The sequence below is a fragment of the Aquarana catesbeiana genome, linkage group LG11 (genome assembly GCF_042186555.1).
Source record: "Aquarana catesbeiana isolate 2022-GZ linkage group LG11, ASM4218655v1, whole genome shotgun sequence".
NCBI classification, from domain to species: Eukaryota; Metazoa; Chordata; class Amphibia; order Anura; family Ranidae; genus Aquarana; species Aquarana catesbeiana.
In genome coordinates, this window is record NC_133334.1 from 245,400,990 (window position 1) to 245,428,788 (window position 27,799).

General features: G+C 41.7%; 1 protein-coding gene across 2 annotated transcripts in view; it reads right to left on the reverse strand.

Moving 5' to 3' along the window:
• Nucleotides 1–27,799, reverse strand: part of CDH8 (cadherin 8) — a 655,621-nt gene that overhangs the window by 224,437 nt on the left and 403,385 nt on the right. For both annotated transcript variants that reach the window (XM_073605557.1, XM_073605558.1), the window contains one exon: nucleotides 11,720–11,907. In XM_073605557.1, coding sequence (XP_073461658.1) covers nucleotides 11,720–11,907 — 188 coding nt within the window. The remainder of the gene's footprint in view (nucleotides 1–11,719; nucleotides 11,908–27,799) is intronic.

The window sequence follows — 27,799 nt, forward strand, 5'->3', positions numbered from 1 at the left end:
TTCCCTGGAGTCTCCCGTAGCCGCTTCCCCGCTTACTCGTATGGCGCTCCCTGTCACAGCGTCCTACGTCAAGCTTCTTCGATTGCCGTATAGCCACGCCCCTATACGGGGGCGTGCCTATACGGCAATCGAAGAAGCTTGACGTAGGACGCTGTGACAAGGAGCGCCATACGAGTAAGCGGGGAAGCGGCTACGGGAGACTCCAGGGAACGGGTGAGAGTGTCACCGTCCAACAGATTACCTGGGTCCGCCGTGACCACCATACGTCCAGTTTACCGTTTGAAGTGTTGTTGGTGATGACCATGATTGCTGTGCCTATTCGCTTGATTGAAATTTGTGAAATGTGAGTTCAATGGTGGAGGAGAGTGTCATTTTTTATTAAAGTTTGTTGCGTTACTGCACTATTGGATCGCTTTTCCTTTCTTTCATGTGGAGAGAGCGTTTGCATATAAACTCTGGATAACTAAACGGGGATTGATTGGAGGTTATCACTTTGCCCCCTACTGTGTGGGAGAAGCCTGTGAGCCGAACACGAGAGTGTAAGGCAAAAAGAGCTGGTGAGTTTACTCGCTGAAGGGGAGTGGAAGTCACAATCACAGCGGTGTGGTGGAAGATATTATCACTGAAGATCATATATTTGATATTATCACCATTACTCACTACGTTTCACTCAATTTTTGGACTTTATATGTTGAACATTTTTTCTTTAGATATAAGATTATTACACAGATGGGTCACACTATGTCTGTTTATTAGAAACACTTATTCATTTAGTGCTGTCAACAAACAGCTGTTAATTTAGGTATCACATTTAGTAATCACGTATATATATATATATATATATATATATATATATATATATATAATTTTTTTTTTCTCTTTTAGATTTTTTTAGTATTTTTAGCGCTGCTATTTGATTACACTATTGGTGAGGGCGAGTTTATAGTGTATCATTTATTATTAATTTTCATGATTTTGTACCATTAAGTGGCTGCTTAGAGTGAGGGGCTAGTCCCATGAGCGCAGTGTTTGGCACATAGAAAGGGGCGGATTACCTGTGTACCATATCAGTATAACATATTTGTTATTTAGAATCACCAAATTTACAAAGCTTTGAAAACACAGCCAGCCTGGTGACCACATTTTTCTCTGCTGTAGATTAACAATACAGCCTGGTCATCTCCCAGCCTGTGATTGGGCAATAAAGGAGCCCAATATCTCTTTGCTCTCTCTGCTCTCTGCACCTGTCAACATGTTTCTGGTCAGCATGTATGCAAAGCAGCTGATTTTTCCTTTAATGAAACAGATCTGTGGTTGCAATATAATATAGGTGGACCCCGTTCTGGTTCGATAGTGACAAAGGAAGTGCTCACCAAACAGTGAATTACTGGATGTGTACTGAGAAGTGCCTGGTACAAAAGCTCATCTCACTTGAAGGATTTTTTGAAACATGTTTAAGAGCATCATATACAGCCAACACGTTTTGGCGAAAAAGCCTCCCCCTTCTGCAGGGCTTGGAAAGTTGATGGTAATAAATGCATGACGATGACAAAGGAAATAGTCATCAGACAGTGAATTCTTGAATATGTACTGAGGAGCGCCTGGTACAAAAAGTTAATTTCACTTGAAGGACTCTTTGAAACATTTAATGCTTAAGAGCATCAAATACAGTCAACAAGTTTCAAGGGAAGAAGCCTCTCCCTTGTTCAGGGCTTGAAAAGTCGATGGTAATAGAATCATGACAGTGGCAAAGGAAGTTTTCACCAGACTGTGAATTCTTGACTATGTACCAAGAAGCACCTGGTTCAAAAGTTCATCTCACTTGAAGGACTCTTTGAAACATTTAATGTTTAAGAGCATCAAATACAGTCAACGTGTTTCAAGGAAAAATCCTCCCCCTTGTTCAAGGCTTGGAAAGTTGATGTTAATAAAATCACAACAGAGTGAACTTAAGCTTGGTACACACCACTAGGTTGGAGCCGCTGTACGAAAAATCTGACGTTAGTACAGCAATCTCCCCTGCTGTTCTTTTGTGTTTTGATAGGGGAATGGCCACCCCGCCAGAACACTCTGGTCAGCTGATCATGAGCCAGTCGGCTGCTAGTTTTCCAGCATGCTCGTCTGACAGAAGCCGGACATTCGGCCCATGTGTAATAGGCTTAAGGCTTGAGGAAGACTATGGTCTCCTGATGGCACTAGAGGCGGTCTACCTCTCCTAGCGCTGTTGTACATGTAAATACAAGAGGTTTCCATACAGACACATTTAGGTACTTACACTAGTTCAATTAATATTGTATTCTTCGTAAACAAAACTTCATTATGTGGTGTTTTTTACTCCTGCCTGGAGATCACCTTTAAAATATGTTTAAATGCTCTAACATGTTGTAGGACATCATTGATCATCCCGAGAAATAAGGGAAATGGTTCTTTCTTGCATGAAGGGGCACAGACGATGTGTATCAAGGTTCTAAGAAAACGAGAGCAGAAAAATACAACCATATAAATCCCTGTTGGGACTCACATAAGAGAGTAAGTTAATGTGCTTTAATCCACCAAATTTTCGGGATATTGCAGACTAGAGACAATGAGCTGTAAAAATGCCAGAACTAATGAATATGCAAATATCAGGCTTACATGGAACATATTGCAGAATATTAAGATATTAACTGTCTTGCATGTCTGTTTACTGGAAATGTCTACACCTGCTATATAATGAGGTAATGCGATTCCAATTTCTTTTCTATTTCTCCATTCTTCCATAGGTGCTAGCACTATATCGAACAGATAAAACTCCACTTCTCAAAAAAAATTAAAAATAACAACAATAATAATAATAATAATAATAATAATAATAACAATAATAATAAGAATAATTATAATAATAATGATAATAATAATAATAATAATAACAACAATAATAATAATAATACTAATATAATGTTTATAACTCCAGCAGAAGCCATTTGTAATGTAATAATATTAAAATTAGCTTTCCACTTCAATCTGCAGTCAGGTAATATTTTCTAAAACTGCCAAAATATAGAAACGTTGCATCCTGGTAACCATGGCAACAGATTTTAATTTGTTTACAGTATGCCCCAAGAATTATTTTCTGCTCATAAAATTATTTTCTGTTCATAAAAGATCACTCTTCCTAAACGTGCACAAAGCTTGACATAAAATTCCAGGCATCCCTGGCTTGAGAGAACCTTTCATCTTTGGTGATAACTTAGCTATACATGTTCTCTTCTTGTTACTGAGAATAAAAATAGGTATGCTGTTTGAATGGGAACATATACCATACATACAGTTTTATCAAATTTGACTGCAAAAGTGGAAATACACTTTAAGGAGGTTATTAGAGTGACCTGTCTCAGTTTCTCCAGAAAATGAAATATGTAAGAACCTGAAAAGAAGTTTGCTAAACTACTTGCAATACAAACAACTAAGAAAAAAGCAAAGGAAAAGAGAATCTAACCACAAACTAGTATAAATCCTAGTCCTAAGTCAAATCTTTATTACAAAAATTAAAATCCCAGCTACGAACCCCAGTAGGATTTACAGCTTGGAAAAGAAAAACCATCACCGCAGGTATTAATTGGGAAACGGGACGCAATGTATCACAATGAAGAAACAGACCGGAGCCACTAAAAATTTTGGTGAATCAAAAAAATTATAAGACAGCAGAGAAAAGCACCACTGGCCCACAATCCCTCTAAATTAAACCCCCAAATGAGTAAAATTGTGTATATATATATATATATATATATATATATACAGTGGGGACGGAAAGTATTCAGACCCCCTTAAATTTTTCACTCTTTGTTATATTGCAGTCATTTGCTAAAATCATTTAAGTTCATTTTTTTTTTCCTCATTAATGTACACACAGCACCCCATATTGACAGAAAAACACAGAACTGTTGACATTTTTGCAGATGTATTAAAAAAGAAAAACTGAAATATCACATGGTCCTAAGTATTCAGACCCTTTGCTCAGTATTTAGTAGAAGCACCCTTTTGATCTAATACAGCCATGAGTCTTTTTTTAGAAAGATGCAGCAAGTAGCAAGTTTTTCACACCTGGATTTGGGGATCCTCTTCCATTCCTTCTTGCAGATCCTCTTCAGTTCTGTCAGGTTGGATGGTAAACGTTGGTGGACAGCCATTTTTAGGTCTCTCCAGAGATGCTCAGTTGGGTTTAAGTCAGGGCTCTGGCATGGGCCATTCAAGAACAGTCACGGAGTTGTTGTGAAGCCACTCCTTCGTTATTTTAGCTGTGTGCTTAGGGTCATTTACTTGTTGAAAGGTAAACCTTCGGCCCAGTCTGAGGTCCTGAGCACTCTGGAGAAGGTTTTCATCCAGGATATCCCTGTACTTGGCCGCATTCATCTTTCCCTCGATTGCAACCAGTCGTCCTGTCCCTGCAGCTGAAAAACACCCCTACAGCATGATGCTGCCACTACCATGCTTCACTGTTGGGACTGTATTGGACAGGTGATGAGCAGTGCCTGGTTTTCGCCACACATACCGCTTAGAATTACGGCCAAAAAGTTCTATCTTGGTCTCATCAGACCAAAGAATCTTATTTTTCCCATCTTGGAGTCCTTCAGGTGTTTTTTTAGCAAACTCCATGTGGACTTTCATGTGTATTGCACTGAGGAGAGGCTTCCATCGGGCCACTCTGCCATAAAGCCCCGACTGGTGGAGGGCTGCAGTGATGGTTGACTTTCTACAACTTTCTCCCATCTCCCGACTGCATCTCTTGAGCTCAGCCACAGTGATCTTTAGGTTCTTCTTTACCTCTCTTACCAAGGCTCTTCTCCCCCGATAGCTCAGTTTGGCCGGACGGCTAGCTCTAGGAAGGGTTCTGATCATCCTAAACGTCTTCCATTTAAGGATTATGGAGGCCACTGTGCTCTTAGGAAACTTAAGTGCAGCAGAATTTTTTTTTGTAAAGATCTGTGCCTTGCCACAATTCTGTCTCTGAGCTCTTCAGGCAGTTCGTTTGACCTCATGATTCTCATTTGGTCTGACATGCACTGTGAGCTGTAAGGTCTTATATAGACAGGTGTGTGGCTTTCTAATCAAGTCTAATCAGTATAATCAAACACAGCTGGACTCAAATGAAGGTGTAGAACCATCTCAAGGATGATCAGAAGAAATGGACAGCACCTGAGTTAAATATATGAGTGTCACAGCAAAGGGTCTGAATACTTAGCACCATGTGATATTTCAGTATTTCTTTTTTAATAAATCTGCAAAAATGTCAACAATTCTGTGTTTTTATGTCAATATGGGGTGCTGTGTGTACATTAATGAGAAAAAAAATGAACTTGAATGATTTTAGCAAATGGCTGCAATATAACAAAGAGTGAAAAATTTAAGGGGGTCTGAATACTTTCCGTCCCCACTGTATATAAATCAATTGACAATCAATATATCCTATGCATTAAACTAATCACTATACCATAAGTGTATAAATATGACAACCTCTACACCGGGAACTGAGCGATCAAACACCACTGATCGCTCAATTCTCAATATTCAGTCTGCAGAGCTGGTGCCTGCCCCTCCAGTGCACACTGGAGCACTGGGCTGTGCAGGGACTGGGAGTGGCTGGCTCAGTCTCCCAGTGGCTCGCTGAGAGGCTGAGACAGCTGTTGTTCCAGGGTATAAGTCGGGATCTTTCCAGAGCAAGCAGTTTGACCAAAGCTGGTCATAAGACCAGCTTCTGTCAAACAGGGACCTGTACGCACAAGCCAAAAGTCGGCCGGCTCTTGCCAAACTGACCTCTTTTTGCTGACTATTGGCCCATGCGTACCCAGCCTTAATATCCGTGATTTGTGTATTAAGCACAAAATACAATATATATATATATATATATATATATATATATATATATATATATATATATATATATATATATATATATATAGTTTGCTGTATATATATACAGCAAACTGAAGGACAACACTTTTAGAAGCTAGTGTTCTGCAAAGCTACCATCTAGCTTAGTACCTACTCTTCAGACTACAATGGAACATTCACACCATGGTGATGACCTTGGTGACCTCTCTCCCTCCCGTAAATCCAGCTAGTGGTCTCCCTCTCTATCCCATCAGTTTACAAAGCAGGCATCCCAGGTACAAACCTGCTTTATGTTTGCATGTAGCACCTCTAAAAATATTGTTAATCACTTCTTCATTTGTGTTTCAGGTTTAGAGGTTTTTGAGAGATAATTGGTTCTGAATAGTATAAGATGATGTAGGCACTGCTCAGTAGTCTGCCAACATGACATGTGTCATGTTGCTCAGTGTATTGATCACTTGTTAAGATTTCTTTTACCAAACGTTGTGTGAAGTGTATGAGCCATACCTAAAAATTGTCTCTGTGTTAATCCTTGGTGAATATTTACTTCTCAAATAACAAAAAAAACTGTCAAAATACTAAATCTAAACCATACAACATAGAAGCGTAGGAGACAAAAAAAAAAAGTTGTTTCTGGAAGGTAAACTTACATTTGTATTCTATTTCTGTGTGATTAAAAGCAATGGAATAGGGACTCTTGAAAATATGGAAATGTTGAACGTGGGGGATGTATGGGGTTTTACAATTGGTAGGGTCTTGGAAGAAGGGGTGCTGGGGAAGCCCAAGGACCCTCATGCATTTCTTGCACTAGCATTCAGAACCTTCAGGTTACACATATTCCTGATTATATGGCACTAGCAGGATTTTTGTAGATGAGAGAGGTCTAAACTAGAGAAGATTAATTCCAGATTGATTACATAAAACTGCAGATTTCAATAATACTGTATTCTGTATTCTAACAGCCTGAAAATAAAATGAACTGGAGAAGGTCATTGTTAATGAGGTTCATTTCATTATACATCTCATGTCAAGATGCATAAATTAATGGTGTTTTCTCCTTTATTGGTGTGTTTTTCTCAGTTACACTGCAAAGTCACAATCTCAGGAAAATATCTGCTTCCTGGCTAAATATCTATGGTTATGTCTTGTATTACAACATAGTTTGGTGAAAATAAGGGCTGGGACAAATATGAGAGAGTCAAATTGTTTTTTTGTTTTTTTTCTAGCATAATGTGCAATACGCTGTTGTTAAAGTGTAAGTAAACTCCCTTGGTTTAATTTTACCTACAGATAAGCCTATAATAAGGCTTACCTATAGGAACAGTAAATAACTCCCAAACGTGCACCGTTTAGGAGATATTTACTTGAGAAGCCGCCAGTGATGTCACTGATGCATGCGCTCCGAAGGAACAGCATACCCGTGTTGTTTCTTCAGAGTCCTGTGCCCTAAGCAGCAGCTCCCTTGCACATGTGTAGAAGTGACGTTATCGCGGCTTATCCAATCAAAGGAGCGGAGTCCTACAACCCAGAAGGAAGACCAGGTGAAGATGGAAGCCCTGTCAGCGGTGACAGCGCGCCCCTGGAGGGCTTCATTTTAAGGTACTACGGCTTTAACTGTTGTTTCTAAATTACTATTGCGAAGCATAGTCATAACCAGTTTGGCTATCCCAATATATGAAATACATCTTGACTGGTTTATACCACATAAAGGACAGTAAGTAGCTGATTTATAATGGAGAGAAAATATATCTCAATACAGCAACCCTAATTTTACAGCCTATTCCTAAAATTAGGCCACAGAATTGAGCCTGTGGTATTTTATGAAGCTCTATTTTCATCAGGCAGCAGGGGGAACTCCATAATTGGAGGAGAGCCAGCCTTCCAACATTGACAGTTCACGTGACCAGCTATCCCCCTGTTTTTTTTTCTTAAGATGCCCATTCACCTTTATTGGACTCCTCCAGTTTCAGACTGGAGGGTAGTTGGGTGTAAACGGACAGCCAAGTCCATTTACACTCGGACACCCATGGAGCAGAGTGGGCTCTGTCCATGTCCACACTGCATAAAGCGTGGACATGGACAGAGTGGGCATAGATCTACAAACAGATCCCTTGCTGATCAAAACAGAGTCCGCCCTGTGTGAAAGGGGCCTAATAGTTTAAGTTGGAAGGTCGAGGCTGCAGATTTTATCATTTACATGCCATATTTATTCCAACACCAATAAACAGAATAATATCTTGCAGTTGAAATCAACACTTATATCATTCACAAGAGCTGTAAGCACTAAACATGATATGACCTGGGCTAAACATAAGTTCAGGACAGACATTCAACTAACCAAGACTCACTAAAAGTATATTCAGATACTATTTCTTGCTGACAAGGTAAACCCCAGCTAATAAAACTGTGACAAAAACAATCTTAGGGTTGGGGGTTGGGGTAATCTTCAGCAGGCTGGACCTCGTTCCTTGGGTGCTGACTTGGACTTCTTACTACTCACATCACATCCACCCTTTATTTAGGGGCTAACTATTAACTTCCCTGCAAGATTTAGAAACATGTACCAAGCTATCAACTTTCTTTTATGCTTTCAACAGACAAGAGCTCCTTTTTACTATAAAAAGTCATTCAATACATTGATTTTAGTTTGGACAGTTTTAAACAAGGTGTTAAATCTCATGTTAGCAGGAAATACAAGACATTGTGCCATAAAACACATACGGTATTATCTCAGTGGTAGAAAGAGTAAGCAAAAAGGGCCCTTAAGTAATTTGAATGGCAGAGGCGTTATATGTGGCTTCTTAAAGTATAGCACAAATCGTCTGCTTTAGTAAAACATCAAATTACTTTATTTCACTGAATAAAACTCATTTTTGGGGCTTTAAATTCCCACTTCCTCAGTTTAAGGTGATAAAATTGAGCTCCACTTGGGAAATATTGTTTGTTGGCCACTAAGTGGACTGCAGAGTTTGTGGCAGTGATGTCATCTAGGTGGATCACATGTACATCTACTTGTAATCTACCTAGGTGACATCATTGCCACAAACTCTACATTCCACCTAAGTGGAGATTCTGAATTAATCAAATAATTTCATCAATGTGGCAGATCTCAATTGCCCAGTGGACCCCCAACTGGGTCCTTAGGAGCATCAGCTTACATAAAGAGAAAGGATTTGAGCTCCAAGCTATAGGGATTGGTTCATATATACATTTTTATTGGGTTTTTAAAGAGTTGTCCGTTAACATGTTTCCGGGGCACAAATGCACCATCATGATGGCTTTGATTTATTTCACAAGAGGAATCAGAGTGGTTGGTTAACTTTGAGTTTTAATTCTTCTAGTTGCAAACTCACTCTGTCATGTTTGTCTGGCCGCAGACGATGTTCCTAACAGTCTTTATTAATATGGTTTTATATAAAATAGTAAGGCTGACCATTTCTTGACATCCATATCTATGCCTTTTACAAAAGGTAGAGTGCTGAATGTAGATATAATTTCCCTCTTTATGGAAAAATATAAAGGCTGAACAGGATCTAGGATTTTACAGCAAAGTAGTAATTATTTATTCACCTAATTATAGGAGAACCTCTGTTAAACCTTTGTGAAGCGAGCAAAAACACAAGAAATAATTTATTGAGCTTGATAGATTGCAGGCTACCCAGGATTCCGACTGAATATCAACCACTGGAGTTTCTTTCTTATTTATTTATATCCTTTTTTTTTCTTAGCTGTGTAATGATCCTTCGGAAGTGATTTAAGGAATGTCTATGCTTACTAACCTTCTGTAGCCTACAGCTCCATTCTTGGAATTGTAGATTTATTTTGTTGCTCTTAATTCTCCCCAGCTATACACTGCCATGTTTCTGTGATAACTTTATACTTTTAAAAATTGCAAGATTATGTTTTTCACCAAATCAATGGCTGATACTGATAATAAAGGGACTATAATATCAATATAGGAATTTTATTATGTTGAATAAAACTGGAATATGGATTTTAAGAAAAATTACAGGTTTATGTTTTTTTTTTTATCTGCGTAAGTGTTTTATGTACCTTTATTTTATTTTAGTTTTTGTTTCCTGCAACTTGGCTTTGGAGTTTTAAAATTTGTTATGCCATAAAATTTAAAGGGTATGTATAATAATTTTTAAACATATTTTCTTTATTTTGTGAAACTTGGGACTAAAGAAAAAGAACATTAAAAATCCTTTCTTTTTTTTTCAGTCTGGTAATTATTAAAGTCTATCTAAACCGCAAAACCAAACATGTATATGTTACAGCTTAACAATCCTTTTTTTTTCTTATTAATTTTCTCTATTTTCACTTGATCCTACTTTGTTTGAAATGCTTTGATTTCACATGATCCTACTAATAACACCCTTCCTTCCTAGGGTGACAACGCTCACTTTAACTAGGAGCAACATTGTCACCCTAAGACCAAAAATTAGTTAAGAATGCGATATAGAGCATCTGTCCTCCTTGTCTCAGTAACATGGAGGGGCTTCCTGTAATAATTAAACAAGTGTTCGGCGCAAAAAATTAAAAGCAATAATTGAAAAGTGTATAAACAACAATGCTGTACATGTAAATATACAAAAATGAAATATAAGATGCGGCCATAAGGAATACAAATGGTAAAGTCCATAATAATAGCACAGAGGAGTGAATGGTAAGGATGATGCAAGGAGTCCACATTCATGGCAGCCTTCTGGTGGGAGTGGAAACCATATTCCCAAAGGACACTGAAAAAAACAAGAAAACGGAGGCGCCTCTGGGTGCAGACTTTAAAAAAACTTTAATAGTAAAGGCGGCAACAAAGATTGCACTCACATTTAAGTTGAACTAATAAGGAATAGAGAAGTCCCAAAAGCAACCAAGGTGGTCCGTGAGGTCATTCTCTCGTGGCCATGGATATGTCTCCTCCTGTTTTAAAGTCTGCACCCAGAGGCACCTCCGTTTTCTTGTTGTTTTAAGGGGCTTCCTGTAGCCCACCAAGATAGAGTTAGAAAAAAAGAATGCAAATTCAGAGGCGTCTAGCACTGGCAGAAATAATTCTCTTCCACAGGCAGTGGTTTCTGTGGGGAGCATCAATAATTTCAAAAAAATATTAGCTGCACCACAGCTGATGTTTCCAGGTGCTGCCGCCGCCATTGCGGGTAAGGGAACCCGGCAGTATAGCCTTACGGCTTAACGCCGGGAAACCTACTGTGCATGCATGAGGCCCCGCTCCTCCTTCCTACTTGCCCGGCGACTGGGGGAAGAAGGAGGGATCCCCAGACGTCATGGGCCGTGGCGCGGACCTGTCAAAGACCGGTATCCTGTCCCCCCTCCCCCCCCCGAAAGGTGCCAATTGTGGCACCGGAAGGGGAGAGGGGACAAATGAGCGGAAGTTCCACTTTTGGGTGAAACTCCGCTTTAACCCATTCCTCCTTTATTTAAATGAAAAAAGCTGTGGCTATACACACCTTGTAACCTATTCATGAAAACCTTCACTATGCAGCTATATTTATCCATTGCTTCTGACTACCAAAGACAAGAATATTACCTTATCCCAATCCAGTGGTTACTGCTTATAAGTAGTTATAGATTTTACCAAAAACGTTGTATTTATATTACACACCACTCTCATATATTCTATGATAAATACAGTTTAGCATAACATTTGATGCTTTAATGGCACCCATCTATAATTTTCAGGTATAAGAAGAAGATGATGAAGGACCGCGTATACAGCCAACAGTGTACAAAGTCATGCTCACAAATCACAAATGAGACAGCCTATAGTGCAGATTAATGGAATGTATGTACTGTTTAAGAACTTGGCAGCTTATTTAATGTGAGCAGTTACCTTTCTTAGTCGAATGACTCCATCCTGTGTCTGGGAATCTGTAACAATTTCAAACATGTCCTTCCCATCACCATCAATGATATCGAAGGATGATTTAGCGTTTTCCCCGATGTCGCGGTCATTCGTCTTCACTCGTCCAACTGAGTCACCAATAGCGATGTCCTCTGGCACTACAAACTGATACTGACCTTACAAATAAGGGAGAGAAATATTACAACTAAAGTTAATGCAGTTACCACCAAATCTGACTTTATTCTACCAAGAATTTTCCACAGTTTGCAAATTTATCTAAAATGAACTCTTTGTCATATACAAGTATTATGTTAAAATCTAATAAAATCTCATACCATACAAAAATGTTTATATTGACAGTAAAGATTCACCACAACTTTCTCAACCAGGGCCATTTTCAGATTCTGATGGGTCAATGGCAAACATCTCATGGATGTGGACCTCATACAGTCTTTCCTTTCTCTCTCAAAAAAAAAAAAGTGTGCCAATAGCAAATACTACAAATTTATTTCACAAAGCTTTTTCCAATATCAAGTCGCGCTATATTTTCCATAAAAGTGAATCTGTGAAATAAGTTAATCTTATTCTGCCCTTATGAAGTGAAAATCATGAATAAAAATTGATCAATCTGCACACTATAAGCAGTCCATTCTATTGATAGTAGATCTCCAATGTGAAATCAGCACACAATACAACCGGAAATAGTGATGAGAAAAAGATGTGCCTTCCACCTCCACACACACTGCCGCTTACCGACTCCTGTTGATCTCCTATTACAGGAGATCACACTCGCTTCTGGCTTAATACCCAGCCCGGGCCTTTATGTACACAGCCAAGGTCTCAACGTCGTCCCAGATGTTTACCCTTCACAGTAAAAACACAGAGCCGGCTGGCTCTCAATTGCAGCCCGTGGTTCTGAGATTTGCGTGAACCCGGTGACGTCAGCATGTCACTCCTCCCTACGGGTTTTGTCACAATTGACGTTGTTCTGCTGACGTCACCACGTTCACGCATGTCCACGGGCTGCAATCGAGAGCCGACCGGCTTGGTGTTTCTACTGCATGAATTTACTTGCAATACTTTTTGTACTTAATAAAGTCACCCAAAGATTTTATGCTATGGAAGCTTTTATTTTCTTATGGGGATTAAAGTGTACATGTGAAGGGCAAACATCTGAGAAGACGCTGAGACCTTGGCTGTGTACATAAAGGCCCGGGCTGGGTATTAAGCCAGAAACGAGTGTGATCTCCTGTAATAGGTGATCAACAGGAGTCAGTAATCAGCAGTGTGTGTAGAGGTGGAAGGCACATCTTTTTCTCAGCACTATTCCCGGGTGTATTGTGTGCTGATTTCACATTGGAAATCTACTATCATTAGAATGGACTGCTTATAGTGTGCAGATTGATCAATTTTTATTCATGATTTTCACTTCATAAGGGTTGAATAATAGGGATGAGCTTCGAGTTCGAGTCGAACTCATGTTCGACTCGAACATTGGCTGTTCGCAAGTTCGCCGAACAGCGAACAATTTGGGGTGTTCGCGGCAAATTCGAATGCCGCGGAACACCCTTTAAAAGTCTATGGGAGAAATCAAAAGTGCTAATTTTAAAGGCTAATATGCAAGTTATTGTCATAAAAAGTGTTTGGGGACCCAGGTCCTGCCCCAGGGGACATGGATCAATGCAAAAAAAAGTTTTAAAAACGGACGTTTTTTCAGGAGCAGTGATTTTAATAATGCTTAAAGTCAAACAATAAAAGTGTAATATCCCTTTAAATTTCGTACCTGGGGGGTGTCTATAGTATGCCTGTAAAGGGGCGCATGTTTCCTGTGTTTAGAACAGTCTGACAGCAAAATGACATTTTGAAGGGAAAAACTCATTTAAAACTACCCGCGGCTATTGCATTGCCGACAATACACATAGAAGTTCATTGATAAAAACGGCATGGGAATTCCCCACTGGGGAACCCCGAACCAAAATTAAAAAAAAAAATGACGTGGGAGTCCCCCTAAATTCCATACCAGGCCCTTCAGGTCTGATATGGATATTAAGGGGAAACCCGGCCAAAATAAAAAAAAAAAAATGACGTGGGGTTCCCCCTAAATTCCATACCAGACCCTTCAGGTCTGGTATGGATTTTAAGGGGAACCCCGCGCCAAAAAAAAAAAAAAAAACGGCGTGGGGTCCCCCCAAAAATCCATACCAGACCCTTATCCGAGCACGCAACCGGGCAGGCCGCAGGAAAAGAGGGGGGGACGAGAGTGCGGCCCCCCCCTCCTGAACCATACCAGGCCACATGCCCTCAACATTGGGAGGGTGCTTTGGGGTAGCCCCCCAAAACACCTTGTCCCCATGTTGATGAGGACAAGGGCCTCATCCCCACAACCCTGGCCGGTGGTTGTGGGGGTCTGCGGGCGGGGGGGCTTATCGGAAACTGGAAGCCCCCTTTAACAAGGGGACCCCCAGATCCCGGCCCCCCCCTGTGTGAAATGGTAAGGGGGTACAAAAGTACCCCTACCATTTCACTAAAAAACTGTCAAAAATGTTAAAAATGACAAGAGACAGTTTTTGACAATTCCTTTATTTAAATGCTTCTTCTTTCTTCTATCTTCCTTCATCTTCTGGTTCTTCTGGTTCTTCTGGCTCTTCTGGTTCTTCCTCCGGCGTTCTCGTCCAGTGTCTCCTCCGCGGCGTCTTCTATCTTCTTCTCCTCGGGCCGCTCCGCACCCATGGCATGGGGGGAGGCTCCCGCTCTTCTCTTCTTCTTCATCTTCTTCTCTTCTTCTCTTCTTCTTTTCTTCTCTTCTTCATTTTCTTCTCCGGGCCGCTCCGCAACCCATGCTGGCATGGAGGGAGGCTCCCGCTGTATGACGGCGCTCCTCGTCTGACAGTTCTTAAATAACGGGGGCGGGGCCACCCGGTGACCCCGCCCCTCTCTGACGCACGGTGACTTGACGGGACTTCCCTGTGACGTCACGGGGAATGCCACAGGGAAGTCCCGTCATGTCCCGTGCGTCAGAGGGGGACGGGGTCACCGGGTGGCCCCGCCCCCTGTTATTTAAGAACTGTCAGACGAGGAGCGCCGTCACACAGCGGGAGCCTCCCTCCATGCCAGCATGGGTGCGGAGCGGCTCGGAGAAGAAAATGAAGAAGAGAAGAAGAGAAGAAAAGAAGAAGAGAAGAAGATGAAGAAGATGAAGAGAAGAGCGGGAGCCTCCCCCCCATGCCATGGGTGCGGAGCGGCCCGAGGAGAAGAAGATAGAAGACGCCGCGGAGGAGATGCTGGACGAGAACGCCGGAGGAAGAACCAGAAGAGCCAGAAGAACCAGAAGAACCAGAAGATGAAGGAAGATAGAAGAAAGAAGAAGTATTTAAATAAAGGAATTGTCAAAAACTGTCTCTTGTCATTTTTAACATTTTTGACAGTTTTTTAGTGAAATGGTAGGCCTTACCATTTCACACAGGGGGGGGGGGGGCCGGGATCTGGGGGTCCCCTTGTTAAAGGGGGCTTCCAGATTCCGATAAGCCCCCCGCCCGCAGACCCCCACAACCACCGGCTAGGGCTGTGGGGATGAGGCCCTTGTCCTCATCAACATGGGGACAAGGTGTTTTGGGGGGCTACCCCAAAGCACCCTCCCAATGTTGAGGGCATGTGGCCTGGTACGGTTCAGGAGGGGGGGGCTGCACTCTCGTCCCCCCCTCTTTTCCTGCAGCCTGCCAGGTTGCGTGCTCGGATAAGGATCTGGTATGGATTTTTGGGGGGACCCCACGTCGTTTTTTTTTTGGCACGGGGTTCCCCTTAAAATCCATACCAGACCTGAAGGGTCTGGTATGGAATTTAGGGGGAACCCCACATCATTTTTTTTTTCATTTTGGCCGGGGTTCCCCTTAATATCCATACCAGACCTGAAGGGCCTGGTATGGAATTTAGGGGGACTCCCACGTCATTTTTTTTTTTTTATTTTGGTTCGGGGTTCCCCTTTGGGGAATTCCCATGCCGTTTTTATCAATGAACTTCTATGTGTATTGTCGGCAATGCAATAGCCGCGGGTAGTTTTAAATGAGTTTTTTCCTTCAAAATGTCATTTTGCTGTCAGACTGTTCTAAACACAGGAAACATGCGCCCCTTTACAGGCATACTATAGACACCCCCCCAGGTACGAAATTTAAAGGGATATTACACTTTTATTGTTTGACTTTAAGCATTATTAAAATCACTGCTCCTGAAAAAACGGCCGTTTTTAAAACTTTTTTTTGCATTGATCCATGTCCCCTGGGGCAGGACCCAGGTCCCCAAACACTTTTTATGACAATAACTTGCATATTAGCCTTTAAAATTAGCACTTTTGATTATTCATGTTCGTGTCCCATAGACTTTAACGGTGTTCGCGTGTTCGAACAAACTTTTTTCCTGTTCGCATGTTCTGGTGCGAACCGAACAGGGGGGTGTTCGGCTCATCCCTATTGAATAAGATTAACTTATTGCACAGATTCACTTTTAAGGAAAATATAGCACAACTTGATATTGGAAATTGCTGATTGATGTGTGTATCTTGCAGGAAGTCCCAGCTGTTTTTCCATACTTATTTCAATTTTCACTGTAATTCACAAATATTTTCTTACATAATATTCAGGACAGCGCAGTAATTTTAACCATTTTGTTATTTCACAAAGCATAATAAAGGCTCATCTTAAAAAAAAACAAAAAAAAAACGTTATGTTTATTTAAGTCAAATTAACCCCTTCCCGCCAACCGTACGCAGATATGCGCACTCGGCTTTCCGGGGTTATACCGGGATGATGCCCGCAGCTGCAGGCATCATCCCGGTACCGTTGTTTACAGCGGGCGATCGGCTACCCGTGTATAACAACCGATGCGGCTAAAAGCCGCTCGGTTGTTATACCGGAGGAGCGGGAGGGGACATCCCCCCCCGCTGCTGTTACCAGGCCTCCCGTGCGATCGGGAGGCCCGGTGTCCAATCGGGTACCTTCGGCGGCTGGGGGCGGGCTGGAACGAAGCTGTGGGTGGCTTCGTTCCAGCCTTCTCGTTGTAAACGCGGAAGCGACATCATGACGTCACTTCCCGTTTACTTGGCTGCCAATGGCGCCGAATTTAAAAAAGTACACAGTATTCAGAATCACCGTTTTCGGTGATCTGAATACTTTGAAGTGTAAAGGAGGGATGGGGGGTCTTTTGGACCCCCCATCCCTCCATAAAGAGTACCTGTCACCACCTATTACTGTCACAAGGGATGTTTACATTCCTTGTGACAGCAATTAAAGTAAAAAAATATTTTTTTTTTTAAAACACAATTTATAAAGTAAAAAAATAAATAAAATAAATAAAAAAAAAAAAAATTTTTTTAAAGTGCCCCTGTCCCTGCGAGCTCGCGCAGCGAAGAAAACGCATACGGAAGTCGCGCCCGCATATGTAAACGGTGTTCAAACCACACATGTGAGGTATCGCCACGATCGTCAGAGCGAGAGCAATAATTATAGCCCTAGACCTCCTCTGCAACTCAAACCTGGTAACCGTAAAAAATTTTTAAAGCGTCGCCTATGGAAATTCATAGGTACCGTAGTTTGTCGCCATTCCACGAGTGCGTGCAATTATAAGGGTGACATGTTTGGTATCTATTTACTCAGCGTAACATCATCTTTCACATTATACAAAAAAATTGGGGTAACTTTACTGTTTGGATTTTTTAAAATTCATGAAAGTGTCCCTTTTCCAAAAATTTGCGTTTAAAACACCGCTGCACAAATACCGTGTGATAAAAAATATTGCAACAATCGCCATTTTATTCTCTAGATTCTCTGCTAAAAAAATATATATAATGTTTGGGAACTCTAAGTAATATTATAGCAAAAAATACGGATTTTATCTTGTAAACACCAAATTTCAAAAATAGGCTTAGTCATGAAAGGGTTAATTCAATATTACAGTCACATGACTAAAATAAAGTAATGTATTCTCATGTGAAAGTGGTTCTAAAGTAAAAAAAAACTTCTCTGATTCAGGATCCCCTCGCCCCCCCCTCCTATTCTTACTTGAGCCAGATTCGCTCTTGCCGCTGTCTCCCTCCTCACTGGGCAAATTGATAGCAGCCAATGTCAATCAAATGCTGTTAATGAGGGAGCAGGGGGTGGGGCCGAGTTGCCTGGTCTGTGTCAATAGATGCAGACAGGGTGGCTCGGGAGCGCCTCCATGGAAAGCGAATTTCTATGGGGGCACTGGCGAAAAAGGAGGGGACTCCAGGAAAAGGAGGATTGGGGCTGCCACGTGATTAAAGCCTCTAATAGGCTTCAAAAAAGGGTGGGCTCAGATCACTCCGCCCCGAGCCCACCCAGTTATGTGACAATAGCGAATGAATATTCGCTACTGTCACACTGATTCTCCTCCCGGCCAATCAGAAAGGAGAAGCGATCCTATTGGCCTAAGAGGAGGAGGGAGGAGACGCAAGGCCGGAGGAGACACATGGCTGGAGGAGACATGGAAAGCCTGACTGACTCACCCACCAGCCACCACTCTCACCCACAGCTGCCCAGCCACATCCAGCACTCCCCAGCTCGGACAGGGGAGGGAGGAGGAGGGGAGATCAGAGTGTTATGCCAGGCAGGACATCTGCCTCCTAAGATAAGGAGGCCTTCCCGGCCATCTCCTGCTTGGGGGGGCAGTGTGGTGGTGGCATTGGTTTGCCGCCCCCCCCCCAAATTATTGCACACCAGCTGCCACTGACTTTGGCAATATAATAATAATAATGCCGCCTCACATCAGAATGTTCAGGTATTTGCAGACACCCAAGACAATATCTTTTGATGACGAACTGCATTAAAATGGAGCCGTGGCATGTGACGTCACCACGCAAGAGAGTGGAGCAGAGCGTGGCCATCTTTGTGATTGGGAACGTATGCATTCTCATTACCACACACATCGGAACTTGGAAACCATGTGAGTGGATTATTTTAACTTCAATAAATGATTTGTTTAATGACACACTACACCATAAGAGCGCTCTTTCTCTTGAGCTGTGCATATGTGAAGAACTGGTGAGACCATTCTTGCTAGGAGGAGGTCCACCCGAGCCTGTTATTCGACCAATAAAAGTCCCTTCTTACCTGGGCTATCATCTGCGTGTTTTAACCACCTGTAATAGGGGTCAGCCATATCCGATACGAGGCTGTGTGTGTCACTGTGGGTGGTGGATGATCTCTCTCTTGGACACATCTGTATTGTATTGCCTATTTCACCTGTATAAAGAATGCACTTTACACTCACTTGGATGTAATTTGCATCTATCAAGAGCTACACTTCCCTGTTTTAATCTATTTGTGTTTGCAGCCAGCGAAATTGTGTTAGCAGCTATTTTCTTTTAGAGTGTTTCTTTAGAGCGGGCTATTCTACTATTTTTATCTATTTGCAATGGCTTCAACAGAACAGCAAAAGAGTGCCAGGTATCTAAATATAAGTGGGTAAAGAAGGTGGGCTGGTAAGAGACAAATTGACAGATTCTATTTAATTGATCTGGCTGCAGCATATTGGCTGCTATGGATTAATACACTTTGCACATCAGCAGTACTGCCTGCATTGTCTTACTGAAAAATAATACATCAAACATTTTTTTCTTTTTTTTTTCTTCTTGCTCTAAATAAAGCCTGCAGTACCACTTCTCCAGCCATCTAAATCATGAATTAAGCTACACTACAATTGATAACGCACGTACCACTCGTCAGATGATACCGATGTATTCTGACCCAGCCCAGCTTCCCCGGAGCCTGATGCCAGCTAGAACAGCAGCATGTTAATTAAGCAGCTGCTGACTACAAGCCACTTGCAGCTGGCTTCCTCGGCATGAACATAACGGCAGCTATATGTTGTATTCTATACAATAAAAACAAGCAATAAGGTATAAAGTATTTTCTAAACAGTCGCAGATATTACCAGACCTCATTATGTAATTACCGCACTACGTCTTTTAGCTGAATGGAAATTGCACCACTCTTACTTCTTAGCTTATTTCTTCTTGTTTTCACAGTCTACAATCACTCTGACTTATTTAACAGGAATACCCGTCATTCTGCGGTGGATAATGTGCTACAAAAGAGAAGGTATTGGTTGTCAGCACTGCCTTTAGCTTTCCAGCTAAAGGTTTTAGCGCAGATTTACACTAGGTGCGTTGGAACAGCCCTGGGCAGCCTTGCCCAGTGCAGTCTCAACAGGAAACAAGGCAAAGAAGCCTGGTTACCTATCATGCCAGTTCACGCCAAAGCACTGTGGTGGTGTGCACTGGAAATAAATATGGCATGCAGTCCTTTTTTCAGCACAGAATGGTACGACACACTCTACCCCATCGCACTGCTCTTCTGTGAAAGTGAAAAAATCCCCCTAAGACTACACAGACTGCAAAAATAGCCTGATGGAGGTTTTTACCCTTTCCCACTCTGTGAAAAACTTAAAAAAAAAATTGGCTATGCATACACCTTAACCACTTGCCGACCAACCGCCGTCATTATACGGTAGCAGGTCGTCTCGTTCCTGCAAATTGCCGTAGGTGTATGTCGTCACCTTTAAGGACAATAGCAGACACGCGTGCACCACCACAGGCACACATGCGTCCGTGTGCGCCACCAGAGGTGCGCATGCGTTCGTGTGCGCCACCAGAGGCACGCATGCATCCGCGTGCGCCACCAGAGGCATGCATGCACCCGCTGCACGGCGGGGTACTCAATGCGCATGGCTGGCGGCCGCGATATCCGCTGGCCACCCGCAGTCGTGGGCAAGCGCCAGAACGGGACGAATGTAAACAGACAGAACAAATGTAAACAGACAGATCCCCGTTCTGACAGCGGAGGGGAGACAGATCTGCTGTTCCTAGTGATTAGGAACAGCGATATGTCTCCTCCTCCAGTCAGTCCCATCCCTCCACAGTTAGAAACGTACATGAGGGAACACATTTAACACCTTGATCGCCCCCTAGTGTTAACCCCCTCCCTGCCAATGAAATTTACACAGTAATCAGTGCATTTTTATAGCACTAATGGTCCCAAAAAAATGTCAAAAGAGTCTGCAATGTCGCAGTCCCGCTAAAAATTGTAGATCGCCACCATTACTAGTAAAAAAAAATAATAATAATAAAAATGCAATAAATCTATCCCTTATTTTGTAGACGCTATGACTTTTGTGCAAACCAATCAATATACGCTTATTGCGGTTTTTTTTTAACAAAAATATGTAGAATATATATTGGTCTAAACTGATGAAAAAAAATATTTTTTTACATTTTTTAAGTAAAAAAACAATGATGGCAAGTTACTTACTGAACCTAATTTCACATTTCATAAAAACAATAAAAACTCCTTGTTGATTTCTGCTATTAGTACAAAAGCCTGGAGATCATTTCCTAATACTTTGCACTTCAAATATTTTCTTTTTTTGTTTCTGTTCTATATTTACAGACATGCTGTCTCGTCCAAAAAAAATATCCAATTAGAAAACATGCACCAGTGCCCTTTAGCCAGCTCCTCGTGTGACTGAATAATGGCCCTTGTTCCTAAATCCCATAATGCACTGATGAGCAATTCCCTACTCACTCTCTTAAATCTCCTGGTGGAACCTAATTAAAGACTGTGTGTATATTCTGGTGTGAAATATTGCACTGTCCAATTAAAGAAGATTTAATGTAGCATTTCAAAGAGACAGCTATGGCCATGTCCTGTTGTAATATTAAGATGCAAAAAGTGCAAATAAGCTGCTTAAAAGTAGACAGAAAAGTTGCGCAAATTCTCTGACTGCAATTAAAGAGCTATAACTGTTAAAAGTGATACTTAAGGGAAATGTATGGGTTTTTTTTACTTTAAGATTCATATTTACCTAGGTTGATGCAGCATTGGTCCGATGCTGCATCTGTCTCCTGGCACCTTTAACACTGAAAACCGAGGGATCGGACACTGCTGATTGCTCAGGTTCTCACAGCTTCCTGAGCAGATGGCTGGTAACTGTCAGCAGATGACTGCTCTGCCCCCTGCACTCACTGGAATGCTGGGCAGTGGAGGGGGCAGGAGCGGCTGGCTCAGCCTCTTAGTGGCTTGCTGAGGGGCAAAGCCAGGTGCCAGTCCCGGCATGTGGGCGGATCCCGACTCTATTGTCGAAATGTTGCCCAAGCCTGGACCGGCTCTGATGTCAGCCCGTTGTCTGGTGAAAATGGGTTACAGGAGTGCAGAATGAACTGATCCACAGGAGAAGTACAGCCAAACAAGCTTTGGCTGTACTTCTCTTTTAATAAAGCAAGTGATACAAAATTCATTAACTCTGTGGGGATAAGTTGATGGGAAAAGTAAACTTTAAGCGGCTCGTTGAGAGGCTGAGCCGGGTGCAGGTCCAGGCATGTGGACAGATCCTGAATCCATTGTCAAAATCTTGCCCAAGCCTGGACCGGCTCTGTGACGTCAGCCGATAGGATGCTTCAGCCTGCTGTCTGCTGAAAATGGGTTGCAGGAGTGCAGAACAAACTGCACTCCTGTGATCCACAGGAGAAGTATAGCCAAAAGAGCTTGGCTGTACTTCTCCTTTAAAGGAGAACTCTGTTCGGCTAAGAAAATATCACGTGGGTGCCCCACCGCCCATATACCACATATATTCAGGATATATTGCTGGTTTAGACTAGGGGGATGAATTTGAGGGGAATGATTTCCATATTTCTTGGTCTTGTGGTGTTCCAATCTTCTTTGTTCCGGTCCCTGACTTTGGGTGGGATGATGTCAGCATGTACATGCACCGATATCAGCAAGATGAGAGAAGATCCAACCGGAGATGAGGACTGCATTTATGGGACCAGTTGCCACTACTGGAATAGGAGACGAAAAAGCCTGCAGGATCATAGAGTGAGGTCATTATACCCCCCCTATAGCAAGCTTTCAAAATGCCCTGGGTTCAGTTTGATCAGGATTCAGCAAACTGAAGTTTGGATGCTGAACCTGAACCCCATTGAAAACAACCAAATCTTTCAAAAATTCCCATTAACTAATAGGCAAGGGATTGTTGAAAAAAATAACATGGGGGTAGGAACTGTCTGGGAGCAGTTCCTTTAAAGTGGGAGTAAACTCCAATGCACAATTTCTACCTATAGGTAAGCCTATAATAAGGCTTACCTATAGGTACTGTAAATATCTCCTAAACATGCACTGTTTAGGAGATATTTACTTTAGATGCAGCCGGTGACGTCACTGGTGTATGCATTTTGAAGGAACGGTCACCAGTGACGTTCCTTCAGAGTCCTGTGCCGTAAACGGTAGCTCCCGGGCGGATGCACGGGAGTGACGTCATTGAGGCTCTGGCCACTCACTCAGCTGGAGTCCGTGAACCCAGAAGGAAGACCAGGTGAAGATGGAAGAACCTTCAGAGGAGTGCTTCCTTCTAAGGTAAGTTTCACATAATGTGCTAGTATGTGATGCATACTAGCACATTATGACTTTGCCTTGCATGTTTAAAAAAAAAAGCAAGCGGTTTACTACTGCTTTAAGTAACATGCCTGAAGGATGCTGTAATCCTGCTGGTGAAGGGCCACATTTCTGTGATGTACAGAAAGTGCTGCAGCAGCAATGAAAATTACAAAACAATACGTGTTTTAAATTGCTGGCATATTGCATTTCACTGCTGGCTTTTTTTTCCTTTTAGACTGGGTTCACATATGAGCCACATGCGGCTCACAGCAGGGGTTCGGTGCGTCCTGGTTCACTTTTTCAGGTCCGATTTCAGCCCGAATTGTAGCCTGAATTTGGACCTAAAACTGACCAAAAGATGCAGAGCTGTTTTGTGCAAATAGTACCGGACCCACTGCGGAGGTATGTGAACCAGCTCTATAGAGAGCCGGTCACAATCTCCTGCTATTGCAAATTGGATGTGGAGAAACTGCATCCAATTTGCAACGGTGTGAACCCATCCTTAACCAATTGGCACACAGACGTAATATCTGTTATGTATTTTAGAGAATCTTTGGAGGGGTCTGTGTGTTGCTGGAAATGCAATGTTATTTTCTGGCTATTTAAAATGTATCAGAATGATCTGGTATAATTTTTAATGGTGATCCCCATCACCATTAAAAAAAATGAAAAAAAATAAAAATGTGTGGGAATCCCCCTAAAAATCTATACCACCAGACCCTTAATCCAAGCATACAACCAGGAAAGAAGAAAGTGGTGAGCATGCCCCCCCTACCCCTCGCCAAAACAAATTGCTCCCAAGTTGATGAGAACAAGAGCCTCTTCCACATAACCTAGGCCAGATGGTTGTGAGGGTCTGTGGGTTGGGGACTTATTGGAATCTGGAAGCCCTATTTAAAAAATAGTGGGCCCCCAGAAACGCCCCCCCCACCACATCAAACCACATGAATGAGTAAGAGTAACATTGTCCCCCCTACTCATTCAAAATAAAAAAACAAGACCTAGAAATATAAAAGTCCAAATGTTTGACAAGTCCTTTATTTAAAAAAAATTAAAATACACAAAAATTCCATTGTTCTAAATCCATTGTGAATCACGAAGATTATATACATTTTATATAGAAAAAATACTGTGGAGAACAGCCCTGGGGTGAAGGTGAACATTGCAGCCTAAGGCTCCATGCACACAGATTGCTGGCAGAAAACGCTGGATGAAAAACGCACTTTTAACAGCGTTTTGTACTAGCTTTTATGAGCGTTTTTTAACATTAGCGATTATGGGTGTTTTTAATAAAAATACACCGAGGACACAACAAAAATCCCACATTGCATTGAACAAATAGAACGCCGAATGCTAATTACCGCACAATTATGCGCGTTTATCGGCGTTTAAGGGCCTTTAGCGTTTTTATCGCTTTTTTTTGTGGTCAGAAAAACGGCACTTTGAACGCGATTTTATGGCGTTCAGAGAACAGCCCATAAACTCCACTGCTGATAAAAGCTAAAAAACATCCATGTGTGATGGACACATAGGATACCAAAGAGTGGAGTTTATGGGCTGTCAAAAAAAAACCGCCCAAACTCCAAAAAACGGCCCTTTATGAGCTCCAGTGTGCATGGAGCCTAAAGCTGCTTTAAAAAAATGCTTGGAAGTGGGTTTTAAGTGAAATATACTATCTGGGTGATACAGTATATATTATAATGGTATAGCAGATACTACCTTCACACTTAAATTGCTATGTACCAAAACAATATCATGTGATGAAAGTTTTATTACTTACTGTATATAAAATAAGCCAGATTATCAGCACTGAAGTAAATACAACATGCAATATATATATATATATTTTTTTTTTTTTTTTTTTTTTTTATTCTGTGCGGGAAATTCCTCTCCCACTGACTAAGACTAAACTCAGCGTGAAGATCATTGATGCCTAATATTAAAAAACCTCTGAGATAATTAGAGATTTTGGAACTTTAATTTAATGCCATTAGACACCAGTAATACATTGGATAATGACTAGAAATTGTGCTAATTTGCATATTCCTCAGCTCCTCCACAAAGGAGTGTTGCATAACAAAGTAAAGCATTAATTCCCATTTACTGGTGTATTATTTTATTATTTTGCTGATGCATAAAAGTGCCAGGTAAAAGATGGAGGTGGCAGAACAGGGCAAGGCTTTCCAGAATGAATTCTTGGAAGAAAAATGCCTATGAGACACAGGGGGTCATATTTACTAAAGTGAAACTACCACGTTTACTGAAATGAACCCGTGTGTGTCTACTAGAAATGCACCATATGAAGAAGCAGATCTATATTTTTCTACTAATAGAGCAGATGTTTTTATTATTCGCTCATCTTCAAATATCTCAGTGTGCCATGTGTTGTTTTCCTTAACCACATGCCGACCAGTGCACAACGATGTACATCTGCACAATGGCACGGCTGGGCAAATGGGCGTACAAGTACATCAACTTTAAGTCGAGGCATTGTGGGCGCGCGCGCCCGTGCCCGCCGCGTGATCCGTGACCGTGCCCACGGGTCCCGCGGACTCGATGTCCGCCGGGGGCCCACGATTGTGTTGCGGAGCGGCAGAATGGGGAGATACCTGTGTAAACAAGGAATTTCCCCGTTCTGCCTAGTGACATGACAGAGATCTACTGCTCCCTGTCATCGGGAGCAGTGATCGCTGTCATGTCAGTGGTAGCCCATCCCCCCCCTCAGTTAGAATCGCTCCCTAGGACACACTTAACACCTTGATCGCCCCCCTAGTGTAAACCCATCACTGCCAGAGTCATTTACACAGTAATCAGTGCATTTTTATAGCAATGATCACTGTATAAATGACACTGGTCTCAAAATAGTGTCAAAAGTGTCCGATGTGTCCACTATAATGTCACAATAAAAATTGCAGATCACTGCCATTACTAATAAAAAAAAATGAATAATAAAAATGCCATAAATCTATCCCCTATTTTGTAGACGCTATAACTTTTGCGCAAACCAATCAATATACGCTTATTTTTTTACCAAAAATATGTAGAATACATATCGGCCTAAACTGAGAAAGAAATTTGTTTTTTATATATTTTTGGGGATATTTATTATAGCAAAAAGTAAAAAATATTGCTTTTTTTTTCAAAATTGTCACTCTTTTTTTGTTTATAGCGCAAAAAATAAAAACCGCAGAGGTGATCAAATACCACCAAAAGAAAGCTCTATTTGGGGGGAAAAAAGGACGTCAATTTTGTTTGAGTGTAACGTCGCACGACCGCGCAATTGTCAGTTAAAGTGACGCAGTGCCGTATCGCAAAAAGTGTTCTGGTCGGGAAGGGGGTAAATCCTTCCGGGGCTGAAGTGGTTAAAATATATCTAAAGCCAAAAATGTTTATTGTTATTTTTTTATTTATTTATTTTGTTTTTATTATTATTATTTTCAGCATTTTAGGAAATTCCAAACATTATCTTGAAACATATACAATGCAGTTTATCTTATTAGTTCTCATCTTCTCCCCTCCAAGTAGAGGGAGGCTGGTGGGAACAACACAAAAAGAAAAACATAGAAGAACAAACAAAGGAAAAAAAAATCTAAGGAAAGAAAAAGAAGGGGGAGGTTGGGGGAGAACCTATGACAAATATAGATATAAAACTGTCAGGAGGGTACAAAAACAATAAGATTATCAATATCAATCAATAAATCATATTCTGACTTACTATCAGAGTCTGAAATTATTTCATAATATAATGATCTAAAATTCAAACCATTTTGCCCCTATCTTAAGATATTTCATGGTCAGCCCTTTATTTCTACAGATTATTTTTTATTTTAAGTCTTAGATGGCGTAGGGAGGATTTAAAATTCCATTAAGGTTATTTTTGCCAAATATTTTATGTTTCGCCCAAGGCAAGATCAGACTCCACAATCACATCTCATGAGCTGGCTCAGCTTGTCTCCACCAAAGCAATCAACTGTACCTGCAAACCCCAGGGATACCACACACCGCGGTTCAAAAAAAGATTAAATTAGTAAAAAAATTCTATTGTGACAAATTTCCCACTAGACACAGAGCCTTCCATGTGCCATTAGGGAGATTTCCCTCCATTTCCTGTTCTCTAAACACAACAGAAAGTGAGCGGTAATTTCTATCTTAGGCAGTTGTCACTGCAACGAGTGTTCCTACTGAAAGACTTTTCCTTTACTTGGGCTCTTTCAGAAAGACAGCCAGGGGGTGGGGGTAGTCGGTGGAAAAAACAGGCAACTGACCTGCCGTTTTAATGACCCCCCACCCCGGCTGCCCACCCTGATTGTAATTATATAGCCAGATAGGGCTCCCCTTTACCCAGGCTCCTTCAGATAGGATAGGTGGCTGGGGGTGCCCACATTAGGGAGCCTTATTCTCTCCATTGTTTTCCTATTTACCATTACCAATGAAAGTAAAAGAAAAAGAAGATCCCAAACATAGTGGCTAGGTGGTTAGCATTTCTGCATGGCAGTGCAAGGGTCGTCGGTTCGAATCCTAACCACGGCACTACTTGTATGGAGTTTGCAAGTTCTCCCTATGCCTGCATGGGTTTTCTCCCACACGCTAAAGGCATGCTAGTGGGTTAATTGACTCCTGACAAAATTAG